Source organism: Manis pentadactyla, chromosome 12 (genome assembly GCF_030020395.1).
Source record: "Manis pentadactyla isolate mManPen7 chromosome 12, mManPen7.hap1, whole genome shotgun sequence".
In the NCBI taxonomy this organism is placed as follows: Eukaryota; Metazoa; Chordata; class Mammalia; order Pholidota; family Manidae; genus Manis; species Manis pentadactyla.
In genome coordinates this window covers 37,328,928-37,351,444 of record NC_080030.1, presented here as the reverse complement: position 1 = coordinate 37,351,444, position 22,517 = coordinate 37,328,928, and the positions used below count along the sequence as shown (strand labels likewise).

The 22,517-nt window shown below is 39.4% G+C and overlaps 1 protein-coding gene across 1 annotated transcript in view; it reads left to right on the top strand.

Moving 5' to 3' along the window:
* The window catches only part of SNX9 (sorting nexin 9), a 95,630-nt gene that overhangs the window by 25,532 nt on the left and 47,581 nt on the right, over positions 1–22,517 (top strand). Inside the window, exons 2-4 of the mRNA XM_036886726.2 lie at positions 3,249–3,335; positions 5,711–5,785; positions 7,056–7,181. Of these exons, the coding sequence (XP_036742621.2) occupies positions 3,249–3,335; positions 5,711–5,785; positions 7,056–7,181 (288 nt within the window). The remainder of the gene's footprint in view (positions 1–3,248; positions 3,336–5,710; positions 5,786–7,055; positions 7,182–22,517) is intronic.

Here is a 22,517-nt window from a genome sequence, read left to right as displayed (position 1 = left end):
GTACTTCTTATAGCCAGTGTTTTTCTTTATTTAGAATGTTTTCTTAATAATTTGGTTTGGGATTATTGATTTGTGTCAGCTTGGACTCTCTTGGTTGCAAATGACAGAATCTGTGCTGGCATTAGCTTTGGCACAGAAGGAGATGGCATTGGCCCCTGTGCCTGAAGAGTCCCCGTGCGGAGAAAGGGCTTCAGGCTGGTCCTTCAGGTGATCTCATCAGGATGCCTTTCTCTTTGCCATTCCACTCTGCTTTCATTCCACTTCATTTTTCAGCCAGACTTTCTCCATACCAAAGCTAGTTAGGCATTCGCAACATTTTTAGATGAAATGACCCACTCTCCCCAACATCTATATCAATTTGGGGAAAGAGTTCTGATTATCCCTATTTGGTATATGCTCACCAATCACTTGGATCAGGCAGGAACAGTTTCCAGAAGGTAGGGGTGTGGGACATACAAAACAACAGATGTTTACAACGTGTCAAAAAGATTGTGTGTGTATATATGGCTTTCTCTTCTCCCCAGAAAAGTATGTGTTAAGGATGATGGGTTATGCTCATACAGACAAGTGTTTGGTGGCACATTTAGTATTCCAGTGCCAGCAGCATTGAGTTTGAGAGCTTTCGATCCATTCACATTTATTTTACTGTATCTAGATAGTGGGACGTATGTATAAGATTGCTGTCTACTAGCCATTCCCCTCATCTGTAATCTTTTTTTTTGCTATTGAAGAGATGAGTTGTGGGTTGATGATGTGTATTCAGTATGTAGTATGGAGTTATCTATTGCCCAGGAACTGTGTGGAAATTTAGCTTTTGAAAATACATGAGTCATTTCTTAAAGTGTAGCTAACATTGGAAAAAGCAGTGATGAAAAATGGACCTTTTCTTTCAAAGGTCAAGGTCAGCATCTGTATCTGGATAGGTGAGTGATGGAGAAGAGGAAAAGGCCAGTGCTGAGGGGAGAACTTGGCAAAACAGGTGGAAGCCAATCGCAGGCCTATGAGGAAAGTAGGTAATAGACAGTGGCAAGAGGTTTTCAGCGCTAAAGTTTTCCAGTCTTACCTAAGCTTTATAAGAATAAAAAATGGCTCCTCTAGGCCGAATCAAAAAATTTTTTTTCTGTTCATAGCATGACATGTTACGCTTATTTGGGGATGTGCTTTTAAAATCTTTTTGCTCTCCAAAATTATTCTCAGTTCTAATTTTTAAAAGCATATCTAGCTTCAAAAGGTCATAAGTCAATGTTTAACCAAACATAAAATGTTTATATATATTTTTTTCCATGCGTAGATGGTCAGTAATATTTAAGTGTGTAAGGGAATTTCCCTTTTCATTTTTGACTTGTTTCACATTCTGTTTCACCAAGTTATAAGTTGAGTAAACAAGAGGCTTTGGTATTCTATATTTGGGATTAGATTTTGTATTTGGGGTTAGCTGGATTTAAAAACATTGTTAACCAGGAATCTTGAGGAGCAATATCAAATGGCAGCTTCCTCGTCTGGCTCTTGTATGGACACCAAGTCCCTCTCCACGAAGCTCAGTGTCCTGTGGGGTGGGTGCTGGCTGGGGGACCCTTCCCACCCTCCTCATGCATTTATTTCATATCTGCCCATATTGTTCAAGGGATTGAGGTTGGTGTAATAGGTTTTTAAAAAAATACTCCACAACATGACAAACAGAATTCTATCTACTTTTGCAGCTATATGAGAAAAATGCTTCAGCACCTTGCATTGTCCTTTGTAATGACCTAAGGAAAACCCTAATATCTACAGAAGTCTCCCTCTCCTCTGTCTTCTCTCCACCCTCTTCCCCACCTGTCAGTGTACAGAAGAAAGGATCTGATGTGATTTCTTGACTGGCGTACTATTCTCTTCCATTTGTTTCTTTCTAACATTTTATTATGAAAAATTTCAAACATGTAGAAAAGTTTAAATCATTTCCATTGAACACCATAAACCCCATCTACATAGTACCAGGTTTTACTGTACTGCTTTGTTACATGTTCCTCTTGCCGTATTATCTTATCATTTTTAACGTATTTCAGAATTTGTGGCTTTTCCCCCCTAATCTTTTAGCACTAAGTGTGAATGCTTAGTCCTTATTATAAGAATTTCAGACATTAGTAAGCAGATGTGGAGAGGGTGCCCTGGTGAGCACAGGGGCCCAGCATGGTTTTTTTTTGTCTTATGGTAGGTATTAAGTAAGTATTTGTTAAATGAATGAAATTCCATTAGTTCCATTTTACTAGCCCTGTAGGTGTATCTTAGGACAATTACTTTAAAAACAAACCATGTGTTCCCTAGGTACATGTGAACCCCAGTTTATAAGATGGACCTCCCTCTATAAGACAGTCCATGAAGTACAACTATTTAAAATTTGAAAATGGACTTTAAAAATACATGTTTATTATGTATTATAAAAGTACATATAAAATAGATAATTTTTACAACAGTGGTTCTCCCTCTTGGAATATGTGTGTGGCACTGTTCCAAGGAATCCACATTTCTGGGTTAATACCTCAAGGATCCTTTTGAGGAAGAGACTGAAATCAACCAGAGCGGCTTCCCATTAGTCTGTTTTCTATGAAATTAAGATTTCATTGTAGGAAAAAGTTTGAAAATCACAGCTGTGCAGGTTACCTGAGCAGTACACAGCCTTATGTAAGTCACTGTAGAGTGGAAAGTAGTGGAAGAGTGTAAATATGTCTTGGCACCCAAATCTTAAATTTCTGAGTTCAGTTGGCTAGAGGTACTGTATTATCAGAATTCATCCCAGTGGCTCTAGGTAAAGAATAATTATCATTATAAGGGATTAATCTAAAGATGTCTGAATCTTTTTTGTTATGTCTATCCGTATAGCTCAGTCCCTGAGAGTGAGTGGTCCCAGAAGAGCGATGTCTATATTTTCACTTCTTACCTCCTAAAAGGAAGGGCATGTGTTTTTTTGCTCTTGATGAAATGGGTGTATTTTGAGTACTTTCGGGGGCTGAGCTCTAAATGTGGTGTAGGCAGCTACCAGAAACCTTCCCTGTTCCCATCACAGAATGGTCTCCACTGTCGGTGTCATTCTTCCTCACAAGAGGGCTGATAAATCATTTTGGTATTTGTCTTCCTTTCTTCCAAAACAGCCACTGTCATGAAGTGCTTGTTCATGCCAGCACATTTCCAAAGTGAACTGTAAGGTTGTTCATTTTTTTACTGTTACATTTACATTTGTGACTTCCTCTTTTCCTGTCTATTCTCAATAGGCTCGGGTTATGTATGATTTTGCTGCTGAACCTGGAAATAATGAGCTGACAGTTAATGAAGGAGAAATCATCACAATTACAAACCTGGTAAGGGAACTATTTCATTTAAATCTGATTGTCCCCAAGGACTTATTTTAAGACTTTATTTTTTAATGACTTGATCATTCAAACCCACGTGAATTTTTTTCCCTGTTGCTTATGAAGTATTGATGGTGAAGAAAGAATCCATTTTCTAAACACTGAGAAAAGTTAAGTCCCCAAAAGATAGTTGGATGTGTGGAAAAGAGATCATCCCAGCCAGATCAAAGTTGTAGAGATTAGGAAGTATTCAGTGTTTCTTAAAACATCTCAGCTACCATGTTGACAGCCTCTGACCGTGGTGTTTGACTAAGTGCTGTGCGTATATTCTTGGATGTATTTTCCCTATGAACTCTATGAGATAAAGACTTTGAGTCAGTCTATTTTACAAATGAGGGTCACAAGACTTAGAGGTTAAGTAACTTGCCCAAGATTGTCCTTCTGATAAGTATCAGAACAAGGATTTAAAGCCACATCTGTTTGGCCTCTAAGCCTCTGCTGTTTCTTCTCGGCTGGGAAATTCTGCATGTAAGCAGGGGTCCCAGGAGTACAGGATATGTATATGCCAGTAGGAGACAGGGTAAGAAAACTGGCTGTTAGAGATAGATAGTCAGGACCAGTGAGTCCGGCTGTGGTCTTTGGACTTTATTTGGCAAGTAGTGGATCCATTTAAGGGTTTTGCTTTTTTATTGTTCATATTATTGTAGGGAGGTGACATGATGAGACCTGCATTTCAAGTAAATTAATCTTGCACAGGTGTATTGAATAAATTGGTGTGGCTGGGGTCTAGGGACATGACTGTAGCAGCAATAGTAGTTAAAAGATGGATGCAAGAGGCTTTGGAGAGACAGACCCAGGGGACTTGGTGCCTGATTAGATACTGTTAGTGAGAAAAGAGTCATGGATTCCAGAGGTTTGGGGCCTTTGCACATGAAAGAATGGTGGATTTACTAAAGTATGTTAAGTCAGGAAGAAGAGCTTCTTGGGAAAGAGTAAATGAGTTTACTTTCAGATGAGTTTGAAGAACAGTTAGGAATCAGCCCTGCCCTATAGCTTTGCACAGTCTAAAATGGGAGTGCAGAGCTAGAGATAGTTCGGCTTCCTGGGCCCCTTTGTGAGTGAGCATGTGAAGAGAGGTGCCAGGGAGGCCAAGGAGACTTGGGAAAGGAAGGAGGAGATGCACACGTGTCCCACCAGGTGGGAGGGAGGGAGGACTGTGGCGGCCCAAAGGTCGAGGAAGGGGAGAGGGGTGACAGAGAGGATGGTGGTTTCTTAGTATTGATAGTATTTTTAAAACCTATTTTGAAGTCTTAGATACAAACAAGAATTACTGGGAAGTAAACGTACATGTAGTTTTAGATAATATGCTTGGTATAAATAAGTAAATACATTCTATTTTTAATTATAGGAGAGGTTAAAGATTATTTTCTTTTTTTTTAAATGAAGTATTCATTGCTGTTACTGTTGTGGTAAAAAAAATAGACAAACTTGTGGCATAATGTGTTGTCTAGACTCGGGTAATTATTAATGAATTAGGGTATGATTTACAAACTTAAGACAACTGTTACTATTTTAAGGGAGAAAAGTAGGACTTTCTTGAGGTAATAGATTGAAAAATGGAAATCCTGGTATGGAGTAGTTTATTATTTTGTTTATTAATATTGCTTGTCAAGAAGAGCAAAGGAACCGTAGATGAGTTAACTTTTCCTAAACCACAGGCCAGTCCAAAGCTTAGTGGCTTTGTTGCTCAAGGTTCTGCTGACCTGGGCTTGCTGGTGTGTCTGCATTCACCTGGTGCTCAGCTGGGGACTGAGTCGTCTACTAGGGCCTCACTCACATGTCTGGCAGTTCTCTGCTGGAGGTTGGTTGGCTTTAAGATGGTCTCTGTTGTCATCTAGCAACCCAAATGTATTTGGAAAAATAGCAAGTTGAAGTGTGCAGAGCCTCCTGAGGCCAGGCTCTGAATTACCCCAATATTATTTCCATGTCATTCTGTTGGCTGAAGAGGTCGTATAGGACAACACAGATTCTAGATGTGGGCGGAGGGAAGGTGCATCCTCTTTCTTTGTAAACACAGTTTCAAACCATTTTAATTGTCTACCACAAGCCAGTACATAGAAAGGAATTACAAAGTGACGGCATTCTATTAATAGGCTGTTTTTTAATCTTTGATCACATATTGTTGAAGTTTGATTTTTCTTGTTTTTTACATTGTAATTTTATAAAAAGAAGGCTTAAAAATTTTTTATTTTCAACAATGTTAGCTTTGTAGGAAGAAAGAACTTAATGCCAATTACTTTTTCATGTATAACAATTCCCAAAACAAAATTCCTTCAGGAAATTCCAACTACACTTTTTTTTCTTTTTTCTTTAAACTTTCTTAGGATGTTGGTGGAGGATGGCTGGAAGGCAGAAACAGCAAAGGAGAACGAGGGCTTGTTCCCACAGACTATGTTGAAGTAAGAACTTAACTGGCATTTATTAATTAAATCTGGCCTTTGTCAAGCATCTTTTTATGAATTATCAACTTAAAGGACAGACCAGAAGAGAGCAACTTTTTTTTATTTAAAAATTTTCCATTGTAAATGTAATTCATGCTAATTATATAAAATGTGGAAAATATATTGAAATAGAACTAAGGAAAAATATTACCTATAGACCCAAGCTCTGCTCCAAAGAGTGACTCCAAATATTTAATTTCCTTTCAAGGATAGCCTCTTAATTATCCTGAATAAAAGTTCCAATTTTTCCTTTGGTTATAATGTATAGTTTGCTGCTTACTGTGTTGTAGAATTGGTTCACAAAGCTTAAATACTAGGTTTTTAAAAATAGCTTTCTTAGGCTAATTTAGGACATGTCTCAGTTCCTTCTCCCATCTCCACAGACAGAAGGGTCTTAAATGAGCTGCTGTGAGCTGCTGCCGGGATATATATCAAGTTCTATATGAGAGGTGGCAAGGGAGGTGTCCCAGCCCGGTCCCAGGGCTCCCTGCTAGGACACGCCCACCGAGCAGCTGACCAGCCCTCTCATGAATCAACCCCCTGGCACCCCCTGCTGGTTGTCTAGAGGTCACTCAAAACTGCATCCTGGCTATGCGGTGAGCTTGCCGCTCATCTCAGGTGCCAGAAAGAAACTCCGGTTGCCTGGCGCCCCCTGCGTGAACTGCAGTGGGCCCAAAAGTAAAGGAGCCTTTGGTTTCACCTCAGAACAGAAGGATGCCCTTCTGGGAAGATGGCTCCCTGGGCGACGCCTGGGAATGCGGGAGTGGGAAGGCTATCTGTTGTTCCTCATTGAGAGTCAGGGTGGGGAATTTTGAACCCTGAGGAGGATCTGACGAAGTCTGTGGGCTTTCCTCTCAGAACTGTGTGCACATACGTGTACCCCGGCGTTTTCCATACAGCTCCAGAGGGCTCACAGGCCCTGATCTCAGTCCCTGTGTAGTGGTTTACATGGTGTTTCACCTCTGCACATGCATTCAGGATCCTAATAACTGACAAGAATGAGAAAAATCTGAGGATTTAAGTTGCTACTGGCATTAATTACCATTTTCGAGAATTCTGCATACTTATAGAAAGGAATAGTTCATACAGGTGTTTTTGGGCTTGTTTCCCTTTTAATAATTATAAGCCCCATTTCCATAATAGATGACAATTCTTGCTTACCTTTAGGGACTCTAACTCTGAAATAACTCCAATCTATGAAAATAATTGTGTTCTTTTTAATATTCAGATTTTGCCCAACGATGGAAAAGATCAATTTTCTTGTGGAAATTCAGTGGCTGACCAAGCCTTCCTTGATTCCCTCTCAGCAAGTACGGCTCAAGTCAATTCTTCAGCTGCCAACAGTAGTACCCAGGTAAGCCTTACGTCATCCTGCTGGAGGCGGCTGGTTTTACTGAGAGCAAAGTGCATTTGTGAAAGGGGTGATGCCTCACAGCTGTTGCCATTGCCTGAAAGCATAAACAAAGTAGCTGTTAGATGTCTGTGTGGCATTTCTGCTGGGTATTAACAAAGAAATGGCCTGTTAAAGCCTGCTGAAGACTGTTTTTAAAATTGATTTTATGAGAGAAGCCTGGGTGTTCATTGAGAATTGCTTTTAAAGTCTGGCGTGATTTGACCACAGACCCTACAAATTGCAAACATCCTCTCTAGTGAGGGTGTGGAAAGACATGGAGGGTCTTACGCTGGGGTGGTTGGGGCAGAGCTCTGGCTGGAACAGGAAAGGATTTCTCAGACTTCAGCAGGTCACTTACAACTCTCAGCTAGAGCCCCTCATCTTGGAGATGCAGTGCATGTAAAGGGGCTCCAAAGGCAGTACTCAGCCCTTGGTACCATTGTATTATTGCTTCTAGAAAACTTAGAATAATGGGATGATTTGAGAAAAACACACTAAAATTTAATTTTAATGAAAATTTGACCAGTTGAGATGACTGCCTAGGTCAGTTATTGCTAAATAGTTATCCAGAATAAGTGTCAACAAGAAAATTGAAAAGATGGATATCTAAATGTCATTACCTCCTACATCTTTAGAAATGACTAGGCTTTAAGGGATGCTATTTCTTGATATTTTTTTAACTATGTAAGAGGTTTTAAATTATGGGAAGCCTAGTAATCATATCACTTACCATTATTTGCTTATAGAATGTTTATGTCTTAACCACTAAGAGTTTATCAAAGTACAGTTATCATACATTAACTGCAAAATTATTAGTTTTTTGAGGACATCTTGAATTATAAATTAGTCTAGTCCAGATATTTAAAATTCAGAGCAAGGTGATACCATAGTTGAGCATTTTTCCATATTTTGTTACTCTGTAATGCTTGAGAACAATGGCCAGTTAAAGATTACTCACGATGAAAGGTAAAAAAATAGAGTTAAACTATGCTTGAAGTTTTACACAGGGATTCTCAGCATGCATACTTGTAAACATTTGGGGCCTGATACCTCCCCACTGTGATGGTCATCTGCATCCCTGGCCTCTGTCTCTAGATGCCACTAGTGCCCCCCACTTAGTTGTAACAACCAAAATGATCTCCAGGTGTTGCCAGATGTCCCCTGGGGGCAAAGTCAACGCAGCTGATTCACTAAGTTCTACAGAAACATGAATGAAATAAGTTTTCTTTAAATAGAAGACAACATTTTAATAAAACAGAACTATAATGAGATGATGATGGAATAAATGGAGAAAAACAAAAGATGGAAATACTCATCTTATTTTAACTCAAGAACCTACTTCAACCATTATGTCAGGATAGGCTGAAGCACTTCAGCAGATGAACACAAATTTAAAATCAGGCTCAAGTCTTGTTCTGTTATGAAGTAGATCCTCAGTATTTAAATGTAGTAAGATAAACTGATTAGCATAAACCTAAATATATTTCCTCCAGGTTACTTAGGAGAAAATATAACCAAAAACACAACTTTTTAAAGTTGGATTTTACTAATCCAATCTAATATTAAATCTCATCAGATCCTTTGAAAGCAAACGGTGAACTAAAACTAGAAGTAACAAATACAGAAAGCATACCATAATGAATTGATTTGAGCATTTGAATTTAATTTAAATCAAGTAAAAATATTTTTAACAGCTGTCTGTGCTCTCAAGTATGTGGAATATGAGAACAATTTAAGCAGGCCAAAACTGTGGTATGTATTATAAATACCATGAAAGGTGTTGTGAATAAGGAAACCAGACAACCATTGGTAATTGGTAGCTGCTAAAATTTTGCTCTCATGTTTGCCCATTCTTTCATTTTCTGAGTGTCAAAAAGAAAATGTTTTTGTTTCAGGAGTATACCTTTTGGGATTTTCAAGTTTCTCTGGTATTGTGTTCTCTCCCAGAGGGTAATTTAACTGAAGGGCAGGGGTGTCTGAGGAGCCAGGCCTCTCCGTTGCCTATCAGGCCATACAGGTCTCACCCCCTTGTCCAGCTCAGCACACGGCCAGCTTCCCACCCGGGCTCTGTTCACTCTTCTCGGGACCAGGTCTTCTGAATTAGGCTCTCTGCCAGCACGGGCAGATTAAAGCCCCGCATTCAGCTATTGGTTATCCTACTTCCTGACTGTTGTATCTCTCTTTCGAATCCCATCTTTTAAAAAAAGAACTCTCTAAAAGATTATGTCCATCTGTAGTTCTCCCTGAATAACTTACTATGAGCCTATTTTTTTTTAAATTTATCTGAGCCTTCCTTGACTTTGTATTTTTTAGTATGTACTACATTTCAGTAATCAGTTTGTAAATTTATAACTGAATGTGTAAAATAGCAGTTAGTGTTCTTTTCTTTAAACTCCTGATTTCAGGTTGCTTGGGGTCTGGTTGTAGCTCCTTACTGAGTAATCACGGAGGGAAATGAAGAGACTAGTGCAGAGGCAGATGACATCGATAAATTCATCACAGCAACACATTGTGGCCTTTTCTTCCTTTATTAGTATATGATTCCAGACCCTTTATCTATAAACCAGTCCAGTCACTTGGCTCTGGTATAGACTAGAATTGTAAATGTCAAAAGACTATAATGCATTATTCTTTAAATATGTTGGAACAGTTAGTTTAATTTGGGAAATGATAAAGCTGTTTACTTTTTTTAAGTACCTGGAAAGAACATAGACTACGGTTTTTTCCATAACCTTGAATATGTGGAAGGCATGTCACAACGTCTAGCAGTGTTAAGGAAATATTTGATACATTTATGTCAGAAAGTAGTACTAAACTAGGAAATATGTTTCTACCATGCCACAGGCACGGGCTAATTCTGTTAAAATACAAAGAACTCTCGCAAATCTATAGGAAAAAGATGAACAACTCAGGAGAAAAAAATGAACAAAGATGATGAACAAATTTTTCATTGGAAAAGAAGTATACATAGCAAATAAACATAGGAAAATACTCATTTTTAGATTCTGCTATCAAGTTAGCAGAGAATTAAAATGTCTTAATACCTAGTGTGAGGAAAGGCATGTGCAAATAGACTGATGCGAAGCCGGCAAAGGAGTAAATGAGTAAAGCTTCTTGGAGGGCAGCTTGATAATATATACTGGTATTTAAAATCCATATGCACTCTGATCCAGCAATTCTGAGTTTGTCTTGCATACCTGCTGCCACAGCAGCTGTCTGGGCAAGGGACCTAGCAGCAGGAGACTAGGGCATCCATGTGTGTCAGGAGGGACTGGCCAGGCAGACAGCGGGACCGCCACACAGTGGGAAGCAGTGCTGCTTATAGAGGAATGAGGGCAGATGTACAGATGTGGATGTGTGAGCTCTACCTAAAGGCATATCAATATGGGTGGTGGTATCCTTCCTGTGTTTAAATATACATACACCACAGATGCAGATTGCATAGAAAATTTATTGGAGGGTAACCAAGAAATTAATCAAATTCTCATACAGTTATTTTATTGTATGTTGGAAGGGGATGGCTATTACAATACCTTTAGGAAAGAATAGGTTTTAGTGGCTAATATTAGGTATTCATGTGGTATTTTATAGGGTCAAGAGCATTTCATATTAGTGGCTGTGCCACAGGATGAATTGACCAGCTGATGGAAATGCGTCTCAGAAGTCATTAAAAGACATGCTAATAGGTGTCCTGGTCTTGTTTTTACCCAGTTATTTGTGGTTGAATTATATCATTGTCTTGATTTTAAAAAAGGTTCTCAGTATAGATCTTCAAAAACAAACCCTTAGATGACTACCTCTTTGTCATATTTACTATAGAGAAATTAATGGGAAGTTTGTACTTTTTATAGAAGAACAGTGGGTATTAAACATTAATAGTTTTACAAGCTTAGATATTTTATCTGAAGGTTTAAGAGATTTTTCTGTCTTTAAACACTGGGAAGGTATATATACTTAGGATAAACTGCTTTTCATTTTATTAAAATTCTTGTTGCTTTTTATCACACTGTATCCCAGTTCCGCTTGAATGTCTGTTTTTCTGTTTCACAGTTGTCCATTTGCCCCGGGCCCCAGGCCCCAGGCAGGTTGGTGTAGCGGGAAGCATAGCAGCTTCGGAGTTAGGGAGTCTGCTCATCAGGCTCCGGTACAGGAAGCAGTGGTTTGGCTATAGCAGCTGCTTCCTGAGTTGCTGGAGGGCCAGACCACTTGTGTAACATGGTGTCAGACACCTGGAGGACATTTAATCAATATTTTCCTTCTTTTCTCACCTCTTTCCTTTGCAAGGGATATTCTCAATCCACTTAGCCATTTGTGTTCCAAGCTTTCACCCTTTTCTACCCTCTAACCATACAGATGATTGCCTCGTAAATGTCTCTCCAGTCTTGAATTTTCTCTTCAGTTTTCTGTTTCTCATTGAGCAGCTCTGCCCATCTCCTCTGCATCTCAAACAGTATGATCGGGATCACTCCTTTCTCCACAGAACTAGCTTGCTTCCCTTCCTGACTTTCCCATTTCTTTTTCTCTGACTTGTCACTTATTTTGGTGCCCTCTTTTCATTCCATTTTAAAACCCTACCTGAATGCCATTGTGAACCACAGTTACTGATGGGAATGTTCTGCATCCTTTAGATGTGTAAGGGCAGGAAAACCTCAGACCTTGCTTGGGTTTTAACCCCAGATCTCATACTTTCTGTGTGACTCAAGGTAAGCTGCTTAGCTCTTTGTGTCTCATTTTGCTCATCTGTAAAACCTCATGGAATTGTTGAAAGAGTGAATGGAAAAATTGTTAAGCGTTTAGGAAAGTACTTGGTACTTAGTAGAGGGTCAATAATTGTTCATTAGTTATCTTCTGCATAGCTGCCTCTAAAATAAAACATTTAAGTATTTCAGTTCTTTGTTGAAGGAACTGTAGGGGCTTCCCCACTGCCTCCTGAAGCAAGTAACCAATACTACATGTGAAGACAAAGTGCTATGGAGGAGGTTACTGCTATCCATCCATCAGGCAGAATGACTGAGAGACCCTGAGCAGTGCATGGCTGGAGGCTGTGTAAGAAATTCACCTGAATTGGAGGCACAACTAGATACTTTTCCAGCATCCACTGTGTTTCTGTGACTTCTCAGCGTGGTCCTATCCTTACTTAGCAGTGGGCTCCAGCCAAACTGGCTCTCCTCCAGACAGGCCCTGTGCTCTCCCACCTTTTCCATGTATCTTTGGCTGCTCTTCTAGGTATGACAGAATGACTCCTTCATCTTTCAGAAGTCTGCCCACCCCTCAGATTCAGCTCAATGTCATGTCCTTTAAGAAGCCTTTTTTGGTTTGTCCTTGTCCCCTTTCCTTCCTCTCGGTTCTCTGAGTACCATTTGTGAGTCTTTACACAGTGTATTGCTTATTTGTAAACTTGGAAGCTTGGTGACAAGCAGAGATTTTGTCTTCTGTCTTCTGTTCCCATAACCTATGGGAGACTTTGTACCAAAATAGAGTGCTATTGTGGTTGGAATAATTTTTTGTTCACCTTAAATACATCAGAAGGTATTTTACAAAGGGAAATGTGAGATTTACAGATTTCAACCTGGACCCCTGTCTGAAGGAGGTTTGTGTTCTCAGCATTGGCTGTAGCACTAGGAGCTCCCACAGAGGCCATCATCCCACCGTCTGCTGGGCTAGCCAATCAGATATAGTTAAAGCCTCTTACGGAAAAATCCTATGAGATTGTTAATTATCCTTTAGCTGTTTAGATATTAAACAAATGCTCAAAGTTAAGTTATTTAGGAGTATAACATCTTTTTATTCAGAGATTTTCTGTGTAATGATACTTGTTATGAAGGAATTTTTATTGGTTAAGGGATAAGAAGCAATAGTAATTTTATGTTGCAATTGCATTTTGCTTTTCATTTTTCAAAAAATATCCATTTTTAGACTACTTTAAGGCCATTTTATAGTCCATTTAAAAATAAATCAGCACAGGAAGCCATCACAACGGTATTAAGTTTGCTTATTAATATCTCTGATAAGGTCATTATTGCCATAGATTGTTAACTGCTTATTGAGATTTTCTCTTTATAAAACCCTCACTGAAAAGGTGCTCTCTATCTTCCCACCCCCACAGGAATCCTTTTTACTTGGTTACAGGCTTTGGAAGTTTGTATACCTCTGTTTAGTGGATTTGTTGATATTTTTCTTCAGAAAGCTGCATTGGGCTGGCAAAACTAACCTTTTGTGCTTTGTTGATCACAGATCCTTGCCTTATATAAGACAGTTTTGCACATCCAAGGAATCTTTCAGAAATACATATGGTGAAATTTACTGTTCCAGGTGGCTTATTGTTTGTTTTTGTCTAACAGGAAATAAATGACAAAAGCAGAAGGTTTTGTTTTGTTTTTTTGTTTTTTTGTTTTTACCTTAAAACTGCTATGATGAAAGGCCAGTCAGCATTGTTATGCACACAACCCATCATCAGAAGAATGTCCGGAGAAGCTCATTTTGCATAGAGCTTTATTAGATCGATCTGGAAGCAAATTATCTGGCTACTTGTAACATCATCCTGTTTGGTACATAAAGCTACCTATTTTAAGACTGTGCTGACAAAATAAGTACTCCCTCTAAGCTAATACAAGTATTATCGATTTTTTAAGGCAAATTTTATTCTTTAAGTATTTTTTATTTAAAAAATAAATACCTGGAATTGACATCTGTGGGTTTAGAATGTGAATTAAAGGATTTGTTAAGCTATTTAAACTTTCTGGGGGTAATTTCCAGTCAGTAAGTATTGACATTACTGGCCACAGTGGATTTAATCAGTTCCAATATCTAGCCTCATTTTAAAACAATGTGCAAGTGTTGTACTTCTGTTAGTGGTTTTCTGAAGTCAGTAGAGGTTCTTCTGTAGAATTAGATGACGTCCTTCGAGCAAAAGATATATAAAGAACAAAATGGGGAATTTTATAAATTTGTCTGTATTTTCAGCTGAAATGGTTACACTTTTTACATAAGTGGTCATTTTGAGAAAGAGAGTTAAGTCTCTGTAGAAACTGATTGAAATGTTTTTGGGTATAGGAGTCAACATGATTTGCTTCCAGCTCCCACTTTGTAACACAATTGGCACGCAGTTCTATTAAATGTTTGATAAATGAGAAATGTCAGTAAAGAGTTTGGTACCTTAGTCATGCAAATGAGTGAAGAAAAAAAAAACCATTGTCTCCATAATCTCAGCCTTGATAAAAGAAGTAACTTTCCATTTTTGTTCCATAGCCCTAGACAAAGTCTTGACCTGGAAGTTTCTATTAAAAAATTCCTTCCTTCTTACCTTCCAAGCAGGAGACCATTTATTAGGGTATAGTGATCTGATAGGCCGAATAACATACAAATAGGCACGTAGACATGTGCCTGATGCACACAGCAAGAATGTCCTTGTGTGGCCATAAGGTGAGCCCTCAAATGCTTGGGCCTCCCCACAAAATAATAACATAAAAGGTAGTGGGCCCATGATTAGGGACTCCTCTTACCTGGTAGCCTCATCAGACTGAATGATCCACATTGACCTGTGCTGAACTCTGGGCGTCCTCTGTAAGGGGCCAGGCGGGCAGCCAGAGCTGCGACCACTCATCAGTTTCTTTTGAGCCTTCATATATCCTTTGTATTCTCGTTTGCCGGTGTGGCAATCTTAATGGATTATAAGTTATCTTTTTCATTAATTCTCAGACTTAGATCACCCTTGAGGTCTGACCTAGATCAGGTGGTTACAGAGCGAAATCCTGGTGTCAGCTGCCCATCTCTCCAGCCTCTCCCAGCGTTGTTCCTCTCCTGGAGTGTGCAGTGAAAGTTGTTCTTGGACCATGTCTTCTCTGCTTGCTGGGAAACTGGTGAATTTAGTCAGATCTCACTTTTGTTACCCAAACAAGCCCTTGCTCAGGCTTAGGAGTTTGATTCTTACTGGTCCAGGTCCCCCTATGATGTCACATAAGGAGCAAAATAGCAACAAAATGGCAAAATATGACATAATCAGACCCTATCCTTTTTTTTTGGTCAGCAATTGCAGAGTACTGTTTTTATTTTCTTTAAAAAGAGGTTTTTAAAATAACTTTTTAATGTTACAGAAACAGTATATATGTACTGTAGAATATTAGAAAATTCAGACTAGCAAATAGAAAAGCATCAGATTTCCCTCCATCCACTATTTACACCTTGGTACGTATCTTCCTTTCTCTGTTTGAACATGGGTTTACACGCATATACCCATATGAGATATACACAGTAGTACATACTGTTTTGTAACCTTTTCACAGTTGATGATCCTTTCCTATTCAGTAAATTTTTAGCTTGCAAATACCCAGACCAATTTAAATTTTCCCAGCTGACCCAAAAATGTCCTTTACAACCTGGTTGTGACCTAGGGCCCATCTTGGACCAACCATTACATCTGTCCCTCTAAATCTCCTTTTTTCCAGCACAGTCCCTACTGTTTTTATTGTGACTTAGCCAGTTGTCCTGTAGAATTCCTATCTTCTGGGTATGTCTGGTTGTTCCTTTTGGTATTAAGTTGTTCCTCTGTCCTCTGTATTTATTGTAAATTGTACCTAAAGTTGTACCTAAAGGCTTGAATGATTCAAATGAACATTTTGGGCAAGAATATATCATAGATGATATTGAATATTTGTGCTTCATCACATCAGAAGACAGTATCTGTCCAACCCCTGTTATTGATCAGAAATACCCTGGGTCAGGTTGATAACAGTCTTCTGCATCCATTGCCTACTTACGGTTTCTCTTTATGGCCAGGAAGTAATCTGCCTGGTATTAATTTAGTGCTGTTAACCATTCACCTAGTGGTTTGCCACCAATTGATCATCTTGCCTGAATCAATAACGTTATTCCTTCCACATTGACTGAGCTCTCTTCTGTAAAGTAGAACTTTTCTTCATCAGCTGGAGCTAATTAACTACCCTGAGAAACAGTTTCTGTTGTAATTCAGTAAATATGTCCTTTCTCTTTTATTGCCAGTTTTCAAGTAAGTTGTTTAAATAGCTGTCTCAAATAATGACAAATGAGTTTTCCTGTCTTTCTTTTTTTAGTTTTATTATGGACTCATTGATTTACAACGATTCAATGTGTTTCAGTCCACCAGAATGTTTTTTTTTCTTTATGATTTAAGTCGTCACCCCTTGGAAGCCCATTCAAACTGTTTCCTCTATCTCATCAATATTTGAAAGCTTTCTTGCTCTTAAATATTGCCAATTCAATCATCTATGTCATTACTGGGTCAGCTTTGATTAATTTTTCTCATTAGGGGTCATATTTTCCTGCCTTTTTTCATGACTAATGACTTTTTTTTCTATTGGATGCCAGACATTGTGTTTTTACTTTGTTATATGCTAGATATTTTTGTATTCCCATAAATATTTTTGAGTCTTATTTGGGCATGCAATTAAGTTACTTAGAGACAGTTTAATCCTTTCAGGTTTTATTTTTAAGCTCTTTAAAGGACCAGAGTGCTTAGTCTGGGGACATTTTTGCCTGTCTTTTGAGGCAAATCCCCATTTAGTACTGTACTTGGTGCCCTCTGAATCCTGAGGTTTTCCTTTCTGACTGGTGAGAACCCCCCTGTGAGGGGGATTGCTGCCTACCCCTTTCACTGGTATTTCCTCACAGGCATACGCTGCTCTGCACTCAGCCTCAGGCTTGGGTCCCCTTGTGCGGCTGCACAGAGAGGCCTCTCCTCCCGGTACTGTGACCCAGACTCCTAGCTCTGTCCCCCAGTTCACAGAGACTAGTGGTCTTTGTGTGGGTTCCCCATCCCAGATCCGTGGCCTGGAAAGTCTCTCCAGGTAAGGATCTGGTCCTTTATTACCTGGTATCTAATGATTTGAAAACAGTTTCATAAATTTTGTCTTTTATTTTTTTAAGTTTTGAGTGGCAGCATAAACTGGATCCCAGTTACTCCATCTTGATTGTCTACTTTGTGTATTAATTGATTTTCAAAGCCAAGTTTATCTATAGCTATAAAATGGAAATAATACCACCACTTCACTAGAGTTTATACCTGGAAAGGGCATTCTCGTAATACTATGTAAACATTAGTAGTAATGACTTCCCTACCAGACAGTTGTGGGACTGGGATTTGAAGCCCGGAAATTGGGCCCCAAAGTTGTCCTCTTCAGAGTGATGCCAGCTTGGCTGTTGATCAGCTTTCATGGAGTGTATCAGTTATGTTCTCACAGCCGTGCTGCGTCTGAGGCTGGTCAGCCTCAGGAGCGCACCCCAAAAGACCTTTGCTCCTGAGTTCATGGCCTAGCCAGGTGGTCTCAGCTGAGCTTGAGATTCATTGCTGCTCCATGGTTCCTTTGCGTCAGGGGGGTGGCTTAGCTCAGCTCCTATGTCTAGTGGCTTTGAAAGCACTTGCTTCATCATCTTAACATTTTTAAAAGCTTGGCTGTGTTTTTCCTCTGAAGTTTCTTTCATTGGCTGCATGACTTGCATGATATTTGTTCTGTTCCTTATGTGCTGCTTATAATTCTTTTAGTGTTTCAGTGACACTGTATTGTAACATGGTGGTTGAGGATAGCCCCCTACTACACAAGTGGGGCTTTGCTTTTTGCATGTAATATTTCTGAGTGAGTGGCATGCTATAATTTTCTGTGAACTTAGCCCTGCCAAGAATTTTCTATTTTTAGTTGAAAGCTTTGGTATGCTCTCTTTTTTCCCCTTCCATTCACTGAGCACCTTTTTTATTTTAAGGTGGATATTTTGGCTCAGATTGGTTGTGTTGAAAGTCTCAGCCAGTCACCACCTTCTTCATCTTCTCCTTCTCCTTCTTCTTCCATAAATAAGGTAAAATTCAAACTTGAATGCAAGAGAAAATAAACATATAAAATCCCTAGAAGTAATCCTTTTCTCCCAAGTGAGGTGACTGTTTCAGGTAAAGCTCTTCTTGGGATGTGGTAACAGAATGTTGAATGTATAGAAGTTGGAAGGGCAATTGGGATTTATACCTTGGAGACCTTTTAGCTGTGACTTGATGGATGGATTTTTTCCATGGGCAGTGAGGTCTAATGAAGGGTTTTTAGTCACGTAGTTGACAGAGTTAGGATTAGTTTGGTACCGTAAAAGGAGGAAAAGGAAGAGAATGATGACTTTCTCAGTAGAAAGGAAGAGGAGGGAAAACTGGAAGGAAGTACAGAAGAGCACTCAGAGCTCGAGGCGCCAGCAGAGGAGCACAGCGGGTCACTGTGTGGCCAGAGGCCCACAGGGAGGGGCAAGAGGGGCCCTTGGGTTTGAAACTAGGAGGTCAGAGGCTGAAGGATCGTTCAGCCGGATCACTGAGCCCAGCCAGCCACAGTGGGTCAGGCTTTGAAGAAAGCACGTTTGAGCATTTAGCACACAGAAAATGTTTGTGCCCAGAGCTCCGAGAATTAAGAATTGCTGTTGGACTTTATGGTGAAACATTTGTCTTCCTCCTTTTTTTTTTATGTCTGAAAGAAACAGATCTTTGGCTAGAAGATGTCTTAAGTGCCTGTTATCCTTTTTAAAAGTTTCTCTGTTAATGAGATCTGGCATTGAAACCATTTGGAAATATAACTGTCTGATATTTTCCTCCAAAGCATAAACTAATAGGTGTACTACTCAGGTGGGTTTTAACTCAGAAATGCCAGTCTTCATTCTTTTCTTTATATTCTAGATGAACCCCCATATAGTAAGATATCCTCTACTGTGTGCTCAGTATTGTGTTCAGCACTTTGAATGCATTATGCCATTTAATCCTTACAAAACCCCTATGAGGAAGTTAATTTTATTATACCCATTTTATAAATGTGGAACCTAAGATGTAGAAAATTGCCCAAGTTTATACAGCTAGTAAGTGGTAAAGCTGGGAATCAAACCTAGACAGACACACTTGGAGCCTAAGTCCTTAACTGCTGCACCCACATGAAATTGCCTTATGTCAAATTTCTCGTTTCGTTAAAGGGATTCAAAATTCTCCCCATACACCAGTGTTCTTATCTTTGCCCCCTTTTACCCAGAGCGTATGTTTGTAAGATAACATAGCTTTCCTGTGGTTCTCAGGAATACCCATTGCTCTCCACCCCATCATGGCCATTCTGACTCCATCCATACGTAGTCTTTTCTCTGTAGTCAGTTAAAGGCAGTCTACTTTTCTTAAGAAACTTAACCTTATGCTATAAATACTTTCAGTGGATACATTTAAATGTCTCATGATATAAAGCCAATGTAAATATATTTCTCTATTTGTCTTATGAGGATAGGATAGCTTTTAAATTTAGAGTTCTAAATCAGCAAATGTGTTGAATACATTGCTCCTGGCCTTAAGGAACATTTAATTTAGTTGGAGTGGAGGTTAGAAGGAGAGTCAGGCATAATCAGACAATTCTAGTACAGGGAAGATTAATATGCATGTATAATACACATCCAAATAAACATGCTTTGGGGGTGTTTAATTTAACAAATAATCTACTAAGCATGTGTCACATGCCAGGTCCCATGTTCATCGGCCACAGGAAGTCACTGGTGATCCTGATGGACACAGTGGATCTCTTGCCTGCATCCTAATGGAGTTCAAAAGGCAAAATGATTATATACACAGATTTTTTTGTTAGCTTTTCCAATATTTTATTAAAGCTTCAAGTTTAGAAAAGTCAAATGAATTTCATAGTGAATAATCATATGCCTGCCTTCTAGATTTTGCCACTAACATTTTATTGTTCTTTATCACACATCTCTCAGTCCCTCTATCCATCTGTGCTTGTCTGTATCTTCTAACCTTTCTATAGTGTGCTGATAATGGCTTTTATAACTTGGAAGGTATTGTTATTTTAAGAGTCTGTTAATGTCATGTGCTGGAAATCACTGATTCTGGGATTGGCCCCAGCAGGTTATTTTCCTAGAAAAGACTCAATTCAGTATACATAAGGAAATCTGATTCCCCTCTTTGTGAAAGAACGATAATTAGATCAAATTAAGGTTTAATGTCTGAGAGTAATGTGTGCTTCCTACAAATGATCAAGAACATCATATTTAACCACTTCAAATAAAAACAAACAAAAAATCCAGTTGAGTCCTTGCTAACTTCATATAAGGCATTTTGAGACTCCTTTGGGGGATAGTTTTTTGGAATAAGACAGGCCTTATGCCCATGACTTACTAGTAGGGATGACCAGCTGATATGTGGATAACCTTAACAGAAGACTAACTTTGGGAGAAGGATATGACTGAATGCCAGCAAACAGACCCTGAGGTCAGAGCCCTTAGTTGGGTAGGACTGACTTTTAAATGTAGAGTACTTTGTCCTTTCCTTTGACAAGGTTTGGGAAGTGAGGAAGAATGCTGAGTGCAGATGGAGAGGATAGCATGGGCGAAGGCAGGGTGAAGGAAAATTTGGGAAACTGCAGACTAAAGCATAGAGACTGTGGGTGAGGAATGAGAATGGGGGATGTGAGGGGAGGAGGTCAGATCTTGATTAGCTGGCCGAGGAGTTGGGTCTGCTCCACGGGCGGTGAGGTCTAGTAGATGGGCTCTGAATTACATGTGGCTCACAGACGCAGGAGGTGGTCGGTTCCATAGAGGGAGAATGAAGGGGAAGTAGAAAGGAGGAAGGAGAGAAAGCTAGAAGAAAGTAGAAAAGAGGCGCCTCAGAGCTCAAAACCTTAGGGAAGGAGCAGAATGGATTATTGTGTGACCAAAGGCCAGTAGTTAAGAGACAGGAGGGTCACTGGGGTTGAAAGTATGGGAAGGGTGGGTTTAGAGAGACAGAACATGGCAGACCATGTGAGCTTGTTAGGAGTTACTGATGTTAGTGGGGAGCCCTGGAGGTCAGTAAAAGGTTATCTGAGAGAGTAAAAGACCAATCAATGATAGAAGCTGGAGAGATTTCCAGTGGGTCAGGGTTTGAAAGATTTTTTAGCACGGATCAGGTTGAAACAGAGTGTTTGGGGGGTTGGGGGGGACAAACAGGAAGCAGTCAATGTTTAGATTTGCCTACAAGGATTTCATGACCTAGGTAGAGGGCTAAGATTATATATGTAACCAAATAATATAGCAATTAATACAAGCAAATTATAAACCTGGTAGTTTTGCAAAGAGCTATCTGTTACATGTTTCTATCCTAGTAAGTTTTAATATTTTTAGGACACTTGCTGTGAATAGTTCACATCCTATTTTTTCCTCAGTATTGATGAAAATATTTCTCTGACTGTTTGCTAACACTCCCAGTCTTACTGGCCAGTCAGTGCTGAACTTGCACACTTGCAGGTGTTCTAGTTCATAACCCTCTGTTCCTTTTCAGTTGGCCTTATAGCTTCTGTCCGTCTTTCTGAATTTGAGTCAGGCTGCCTGCATTAGAATTCTCGACTGAGGTTACCCAGCTAGAAAGAGATGGAGCCTGAATTCCAGCCCAGGAACCTGCTCCCAGATGGTGCCGCCCTGGGCCTGGTGTCCCCACATCTTCCGGGAGCTCAGAGGCGGGCCCAGGCCTCTGCAGGGCCTGCTCAGTCAGCAGTTCATGGCAACACTAAACAAATGAATGGCTGCACTTGTGTCATCTTACCATACTAAGTTTCTGTACTTCTTGAAGTTTTTATTCTAAAAGCAAAACTTCATAGTTTAGAGTTTAGGGGGCTCAAAGTATATATTGCTGAGTAAAACTCTCTTCTTTAAAGAAAACTGTGGAAGGAAGGGATTCTCTTAAATGAAATGTGATTGGGCCCCCAGCATGACCACCTTCGTTTCCAGTGCCCACTTGAGTGGCTTGAGAACATCCCCTTATAAGCTGTACATTTGAGAGGTTAACAGTACTATAGATGAAATGTCTTTCTGCTGTTAATAAAATCATTAGTAACATCATTTTTTTCCTGGAAGGCATCAGAGATACTAGAATGAAATCATATTTAAACACGTAAAACATCTGTTTTTGGTGCATCTGGTACGTGGCAGGTAGTTGTCCACCCCATCTGTTCATTAGTGAAAAGTAAAACAGACTAACCACTATAGCATCCTAAACTTTTAGAGAGGTGTATTCATTTGGGCAATTATCTTTAAAGCTCTCTGTCTCATTTTTTCTCTTTCCAGCCCCCCACCGCCTTTTTTTTTTTTTTTTACTAACACAAATTTTTGTTTGTGTCTGAGAAGGAAGATTCAAGTCAAGGGGAAAATTCGCTATTCTTGGGTAAACAGATTCAAGATGGAAATGTTTTTAAAAGGCACTATTTGTTTTTATCCCTAAATTTATCTGTAAACTTAAGATGATTCAAGTGAAAATCAACACATTTTTTGAACTTCACATTCTAATAC